Genomic DNA, 8259 nt, shown 5'->3' with positions numbered 1-8259 from the left:
GAGGCTAAGATGATAGTGGAAACACTGACGCAATAAGGCAGTTGCCTGCTGTTTGAATCGGATCTATGGTGTGACAGTTGGTAACTTAAGAGACTTCCAAGGGGAGAGTGTGACAAACAACTCTGGCAAAACAATTCTTTCTTCTTCTGACAGAATACTACTTGATAGAAGGGCCAGTAGTCAGTAAGTGGTGCACTGTATTCTACTGAACTGTAGGCTACTGTACTATACTTTACTAGCCTACACTGCCTATTTGTCTTTGTCCTCTTTTTCTATTCAGGTTTGAAATCATAATTTGGAAAAAGGCACTAACATGGAGCACAACTGTGGTCTGGTCACCAAAAACAAGGAGCCAGGTCTGAATATGAGGCATTCACCAGTCCAATTCTCTTGTTACTTAATGTTGAGAGAATGATCATTTCCAACCTATGGCTATGTGAAAACTTCAGTATTACTGTACTGTGTCACCATTTAGTTAGCATGGGAAATGTTATTAAGGTCACCTGAGAAGCATGTTTCCAAAGGTTATAGTACTGACTATGATGATGATAAGAATAATGAATTATGCTGGATGAAGCCAAGTAGGCCATTTCTTTTAACAACACACCTATATACACCATACATAATTTATTGTAGGCAATGCTCAATTAACAGAGAACAATATTAACATTTTAGAGTGGCCCAACAGCCAGAGACCTCAATCCACACAAAACTGAGCACAAGGCCAGAGTGATGGCAAAGAATCGTTCCTCAAAACCTGGATTACTGCTAAAAAGGTGTTACAGTCATTGTGGAGACATGGAGAGGCTTATAAAAGCCTACGATTTTGAGAGCTGTGATGGTAAATACAGATGTTTCCATTGATTATTTTAAAAGGAATAATTTTGGACACGCCATTTTTCTTAAAAAAATATTAGCCTAAAAAAGATGAAAACGCTATTTCCTGATTCCATGTTTCTACCACATTGTCTTCTTTTGGTCTGTGACAGTGTCATTTTTAGTGAGAAAAAACATGGTCAAGAGAAAACAACATTAAATCTATATTTGCAAGGGGTAATAATAGCATAATATTGTTCCTAACTGACTATAGTTTAGGGTGTTTCACATTGGATTATCTGCTAAATTACAGTAGCCCATCCTGTTGCCATATCCTACAAACTTCTCCAGCGTTTGACGGGATGCTGCAACTGTGATTTTGAGCAGTTAGCCTGCTTTCACTTTCGGTGAGGTTATTTCCAAGGGGTGGTGCTAAACTGGAAAGCACAAACTAGCCAAGCCTACTGTTGTTTGTGAAGTGAAGGTCTTCTTTCAATGTTCTTGACTTTGCTTCGAGGCTTAGGATATATTGAAGAGCTGAAGTGACAAAATGGTGAGATGCTGTGGTTTGGTTACTGTCAAGAATGAACCAGGTAAGTGCGGTAACCTACCAATAACTCGCGTTTGGTAGGCTATAGCCCAATGAGCCTATTTCTTATTGGAGGTTTGCACTTCCGCAAGAATATTGAAAACTTTCAAACTAAATATGAAAGCGGTCAGTTGACATAACTAGGCTTACTAACACAAACTGATAGGGATACGCACCAAGAGCTCTATAGTTGGGTCGTCTATATCAGTGTTTTTCAATCACTGTGCCGGGGCACACTAGTGTGCCGTGAGAGATCATCAGGTGTGCCGCAGAAAATTACCCAAATGTCACTCAGTGGTCCAGAAAAGCAACTGTTGCATCAAAGAATTTATAACCACATGCTCTCATTACAGTGCATGAAAATGCACTGTACTGTTATTCCAAGGCTTTTTCTTCTTCTTATTACAGTGCATGAAAATGCACTGTAGGCTGTTCTTCCTAGGCTTCTTATTCTTATTCTTCCGCTAACGCATTTAATGCAGCTTCAACCGTTTAACGTAGAAACGTCATTCAAACTATGTTACTTAGGTCTTACTTGGGACATGCTATGTATTTTTCAGCTTTGTAACTTTTATACTTTTTAAACTATTAATTAAAAACTAGTCAAAATTTCCCCATAGACTTAACATGGGCTGATGACATCACAATAGAGCCGTTAAGCAATTAGAATCCTATGGCAGGTGTTCAGGCCACCTGGACCAACTGCCAGTCTCAGGCTTTAAGCATACAAACTGGCCCTATTAAGACTACACATCCTGTTCAACTGCTTCCTCTGCCAAAAACTGTTTCAAAATAAAAGTCCTCACTATAATATTTTACTGTTAAACAATTTAACCCTTTAAACTACTGAACTTTTTAACTGTTCAGCCATTGTAACTGTTACTTGTCATCAACTATGACTCCTACCCACTGTAGCTAGTTAGCTAAGTTAGCTAAGTAGCATGGTTAGCATAGTTAGCATGCTAGCATGTTAGCATGCTAGTTAGCATTTTTAGCAAAACTACTAAAAATGATTAGCTAAGTTAGCTAAGTCACATGGTTAGCATAGTTAGCATGTTAGCATGCTAGTTAGCATTTTTAGCAAAACTGCTTAAAATGATTAGCTAAGTTAGCTAAGTCACATGGTTAGCATAGTTAGCATGCTAGTTAGCATTTTTAGCAAAACTGCTAAAAATTATTAGCTAAGTTAGCTAAGTCACATGGTTAGCATAGTTAGCATGCTAGCATGTTAGTTAGCATTTTTAGCAAAACTGCTTAAAATGATTAGCTAAGTTAGCTAAGTCACATGGTTAGCATACTTAGCATGCTAGTTAGCATTTTTAACAAAACTGCTTAAAATGATTAGCTAAGTCAGCTAAGTAATATGGTTAGCATAGTTAGCATAACTACTAAAAATGATTAACTAAGTTAGCTAAGTAACATGGTTAGTATAGTTAGCATAGTTAGCATGTTAGTTAGCATAGTTAGCATATCTGCTAAAAATGATTAGCTAAGTCACATGGTTAGCATACTTAGCATTTTAGCATTGTTAGCATGCTAGTTAGCATAGTGACTTGGTTAACATTATTATCTTTGTTAACATAGTTAGCATAACTGCTAGCAAACATTAGAGCCATTCCAAGTGTCAGTTATCGTCAACTATCTACCTAAATAATTTAACCATTTAAACTATCCACTTATTTAACTGTTCAGTCATTCCAACTATATTAAACCTCATCTACCTAGCAACCAATATAGTTTGTTTTTACTCTGTATGATATTTTACATCATATTTTTGCATTTTCATGCACTGTATTTCCTTCAGGAAATGCTTTTCTAGTTGATTGTATAATTGCACTATTTGTGGTGTGCAGGCATTGTACAACGGGGGCCATATCCAGTATTCACAGAATCATCACATATCCAGTTCATAACAACAATTAAATTAGATATAGTCACCTACAAATGAAACAGAGGGAGCTTGTTTTATTGAGCAGGGGCCTATTGCACAAAACTAGGATAAGGGATTAATCCGGGATATCTTGGTTATCCTGGCTCAATTTATCCGTGATCCAGTTGCACAAAAGCGGGATAGGGGGCAGCAGGATATGTTATGGTATAAGTTACTATGGCGATTTATTCTGTGGAGCTAGCCTGCTCCAGACCAGGCTAAATTCCAGGATCTATTTAATCTCATCCCTTATCTCAGTCAGCAGTCACCACAAACGGAAACCAATAGTTAATCCACTGCCCACTACACATTGTTATCACATATAACTAGACCCACTGTCATTGTTTGTGATCATTAATTAACTTTTACATACTCGCCATTCCCGACCTGTCATGCGACAATGTGACGTCACGGGAGTGCCTAACCATTTACTTGTACCATAACATATCCTGCTGCCCCCTATCCCGCTTTTGTGCAACTGGATCACGGATAAATTGAGCCAGGATAACCAAGATATCCCGGCTTAATCCCTTATCCTAGTTTTGTGCAATAGGCCCCTGGTCTTGCATAAAAGCCATAATAAGGCCATATCTGTGTATTATTTGAAATTTTAGGCTATGGTATGTTTATTTTTTCTTCACACAGGATGTTAGTGTGCCGTGGGACATTTTAAGTGTCAAAAGTGTGCCGTGGCACAAAAAAGGTTAAAAAACACTGGTCTATGTCATAACACTTAATGTGTTATAAGTATTATGTGTTATCATTACATCTTTAAAGATTAAATCAGTTTCATGAGCTTCAACATGTCTTCTTCCAGTTCCTCTGAAGAGTGTGGAGGTAGATGTGCATGTGCAGGGACATGTAGCCACAGTGACCTCCACTCTGCTGTATGTGAATGGAGAAGAGCGCCCCCTAGAGGCTGTGTTTGTGTTCCCTCTGCCTGGAGAATGTGCCGTCTGTCACCTCAGCGCCAAGATAGGAGACACAGAGGTGGTGGCAAAGCTGCAGGACAAACAGAAGGTGAGTGTGGAACAGCAAAACATTTTAATGACACAAAAATATTTGCATGTGCAATTTTACAGTTTAGCCTACTATCATTTAACAATTGCCCATCTGACTGAAAGTAATCATTTAGATTAGATTACAGTAGATTTAAATGTATTGTCATTGTGCAGAGTGGGCCAACTTTATGGGGTGTCATAGGAGAATATTACAAGTAGAATATGCCTATGAATAAGTGTAATTGCAGTATGTAGCCTACATTTATAAATACATAGAACACGATGGGTGGGATAGGGTAGTGCAATTGTCCGAGGATGGGGGGTTTGGGGGTCTGTTAAGGGGCCAAAATGGTTGGTGTCATCGGGATGCAGAGCTAGAGTTCAGTAGGGTGACAGAAGCTTCCTCTAAACCTGCTGGTTTGGGTTAATCCATCAATTTTTTGCACAACAATAATCCATATATAATTGTTCCAATATTAGCTCCATCTGCTGACTGTATATGTGAACAAAAGTGATCTTCTGCCTTTATGTGAAATTGGTGTTTTGTTATAATGACAGCACTTGAGTGATGAAGGTGTTGGAGCAGTATGATGATTGATGTGTCTGCTCTTTCCTGGTCCAGGCCCGGGAGGAGTATGATGATGCGTTGAGCTCGGGCCACCAGGCCTTCCTGCTGGAGGAGAGTGATCAGAGCCCAGACGTGTTCCAGCTGAACGTGGGCAGCCTGCCTCCAGGAGAGAGTGCTGCCATCACTCTGGTCTACATCTCAGAGCTGGACATGCAAGCTGATGACGCCCTGCGCTTCTGTCTGCCCGCTGTGCTCAACCCCCGCTACACACCCCAGGGTGAGGCCCAGAAACATGGTGGCTTGTGGGAAATAGAGTTCTAACGTGTTCTAACATGCCGCTGTTCTGACTAATGTGTGTTTGGAAAGAGTACCTGGTTATTTGAAACCAACTCTTATACTATATACAGCTTAAGAGTGCCACAGGTATGACACCATCAAAATAAAAAGAAAAGGAAAAAGTAGCATCTTCCCAACTGTCTTCTCAGACATGGACAGGAGTCAAATGGCCACTGTGACATCAGTCCCAGCTGGTACGGTGCCCTACACTTTGGCTCTCAGTGCTCACCTGTCCTCCCCCCAGCCCATCTCTAAAGTGGAGTCCAACTGTGATCTGGAGCCACTGGCTTACCTCAACCCAGACAAAACACAGGCCACGGTATGGAGTGCTGGACATTATGAATTTGTGATTATAAGCAGTAGGTATAGTGTGGTGTAATGCTATATTCCTCTCTCTGATCCTCCAGGTGAGTCTCTCTCCAGGCCACCTGTTTGATCGTGATGTGGAGCTGCTGCTGTATTACCACGATGCTCATAAGCCCACTGCCATAGTGGAGGCTGGACTGGACACTGCTGAGCCAGGTGAGGGATTGGGCTCTTCACCTGTCGGCTTGGTGTAGAAATGTAGGCAAGTAAATACAAGTGAACTGCAAGCCACTCTGTTTCTCTGTTTCAGGCTCTTTGATGAGGGACCCAGTTGTTTTGCTCAGCATTTACCCAGAGTTCCCTGCTGCAGTAACATCCTCACTTTCCACGTGTGGAGAGTTTATTTTTGTGGTGGACCGATCAGGGAGTATGGACTGCGCAATGCACTCAGGAAAAGATGCAAAAAAAAAGATGCGCATAGAGAGTGCCAAGGTAGCATGACTGCAGATGTATTGCAAGAGAGAACCTAAACTCTGCCAAAGCAGTCTTTGTCAATGCTCGTTCTCTTTGGTGTTAGTACAATTGTTGCAGATGCTGTGTATAATTCCTTCACTAGAACCAGGGTTTGCTCAATCTTATCCCTCATCTTTAGGACACTTTGCTCCTGCTCTTGAAGAGCCTCCCCATGGGCTGCTACTTCAACATCTATGGCTTTGGCTCCCGTTATGAACATTTCTTCCCGTCAGTATGCTTTTACATTTATGTATATCTCACGTTTGCCTATTTTTATATGGCTTCAGATTAGTTTTTGGAAAAACTCAGGTTGATCCTTGTAATATGATGACTGTTGTCTTCTTGCAGGAAGAGCGTTGAGTACAACCAGAAGACGATGGATGATGCTCTTGAGAAAGTGAAGGGAATGAGAGCAGACATGGGGGGCACTGAGATTCTTCAGCCTCTGAAACACATCTACAGCCAACCCTGCATCCCCAGTCACCCCAGACAGGTAGATTATCAAACACCTCTCTGTGAGTATATCGTTGGGCACTGGACGACTAGGCCTGCTAAAAAGTCTACCTGCCCTTCAGTGGTAGGGAAGCAGAAGCAGAAGAAGAGGAGTTGCTGCAGTCTAGAAGTCCCAATATGAGGAGGATGTCAAGAGAACAAAGCAAAACCTCTTCCATACAGAACATTTAGCATTTTGTCTTTCCTCTTTTAATTTCATTTCAGCTCTTCATTTTCACTGATGGAGAGGTGGGGAACACTAAGCAGGTTTTGGACTTGGTGAAGATCAATGGGAATTCTCACCGGTATGTGATGGGCCACATGACAAAAAAATTACTTGAACAATAAGAGTAGATTTTCCAGATGTTTTATTAGTTTGTACATAATAAAACTGAAATTAACCTCCATATGATACGTGCAGGTGCTTCTCTTTTGGAATTGGACAGGGCGCCAGCACTGCTTTAATCACAGGCCTGGCCAAGGAGGCCTCTGGGCATGCTCAGTTCATCACAGGAACAGACCGCATGCAGCCAAAGGTAGGAGGAGATGAAACTGGTGGTATCTTTTATACCTATATGTTAATATAACATTCTAGTCAAGTCAAGTGTATCTGTTCATGTCATGAATTCTGGAGAGGTTTATGTGTGAAAGAAAGACACATTAAACCAAGTTTAGTCCCACTGATGTTCTGTTGAACCTGCTTTTGGCTCCAGTCTGCATTCCGGGCCTGCTGGCCGTGAGAAGGAGGAGATGGAGCTGGTAGGCAGATTTGAGAAACAAAGACAGGGATTTATTCTCTAGTGAGGGAACAATTGTACTGAACAATGATGTTACACAAAATGAATTATAGGATCGGCAAGTCATAGTGTGTGTTGTTTCAGAATAAAAGATTAAGAAAAATGGAAAAAAGAAAAGTAGCAACTAAGTAGACTGGTGTCATAATCACAAGTAGACATGAAATGAAATAATGATATTAAGATAAACATGAATGAATGGCTTTAAATATGTAAGGGATAATGTATAGAACGCCGGTCATTATTGGCAAAATAAGTCCCGACAGGGCGAACCAGACCCTGCCGTGCAGCGGAGGGTTCTACTTGCCTTGTGAAGAGCCGTGTAATAAGTAAAGATAATAAACACAAAAGGACAGTAATGTTGTAAAAGATATTAAAATGGGTCGTAGTACTGTGCAGTGGATCCAATAAGTCAGCTGACACCCACATTTTTTCTGTGATTCATCAGACTTTAATTTCATGTTTTTACAGTAAAAGCAAGTATTTTAAAAAAAGAAATTACTTTCCTGTACACAACAGATCAACAGGTTCACACTTTTCATTTTCTTGGTGGTCAGTAATATTGTGTCCATTATTCTCACTATTTATCTGTCTACACACCTCCCCCAGGTGATGCAGTCTCTGCGCTATGCACTGCAGCCAGCAGTGAAGGACATCTCTGTCCACTGGAACCTTCCAGATGGTGTATCTGTCACCACTTTGTCTCCTCCACTCAAAGTGCTCTTCCATGGTCAAAGGGCCCTGCTCTATGCCCAGCTCAAAGGAGAGGTGAGAGGACATCTCAGTCATTGGTCTGCATGGAATTTATGTGGTGATGTTGATCCTGAAAATGTTAAAATGTAAATGTGGGGTTTGTAAACCTGATTTGAAATGAGAGAAAACACATTCATCACGTTTTCATGCAGCCAATATAT

The 8259-nt window shown here is 40.8% G+C and overlaps 1 protein-coding gene across 2 annotated transcripts in view; it reads left to right on the top strand.

The window, feature by feature from the left end:
• The window catches only part of LOC121683616 (von Willebrand factor A domain-containing protein 5A-like), a 75415-nt gene that overhangs the window by 54191 nt on the left and 12965 nt on the right, over positions 1–8259 (top strand). Inside the window, exons 1-11 of one of the 2 annotated variants that reach the window (XM_042063316.1) lie at positions 223–356; positions 4153–4355; positions 4959–5181; positions 5390–5559; positions 5648–5762; positions 5857–6038; positions 6199–6287; positions 6408–6552; positions 6777–6856; positions 6973–7087; positions 7955–8113. In XM_042063316.1, the coding sequence (XP_041919250.1) occupies positions 314–356; positions 4153–4355; positions 4959–5181; positions 5390–5559; positions 5648–5762; positions 5857–6038; positions 6199–6287; positions 6408–6552; positions 6777–6856; positions 6973–7087; positions 7955–8113 (1524 nt within the window). In that variant the 5' untranslated portion in view covers positions 223–313. Of the gene's footprint in view, positions 357–1238; positions 1410–4152; positions 4356–4958; positions 5182–5389; positions 5560–5647; positions 5763–5856; positions 6039–6198; positions 6288–6407; positions 6553–6776; positions 6857–6972; positions 7088–7954; positions 8114–8259 lie in introns of those variants that run through there. The other variant, XM_042063315.1, reaches the window with a different exon arrangement.

This window comes from Alosa sapidissima, chromosome 15, assembly GCF_018492685.1.
Source record: "Alosa sapidissima isolate fAloSap1 chromosome 15, fAloSap1.pri, whole genome shotgun sequence".
NCBI classification, from domain to species: Eukaryota; Metazoa; Chordata; class Actinopteri; order Clupeiformes; family Clupeidae; genus Alosa; species Alosa sapidissima.
This window is presented reverse-complemented; position numbering and strand designations above follow the sequence as displayed.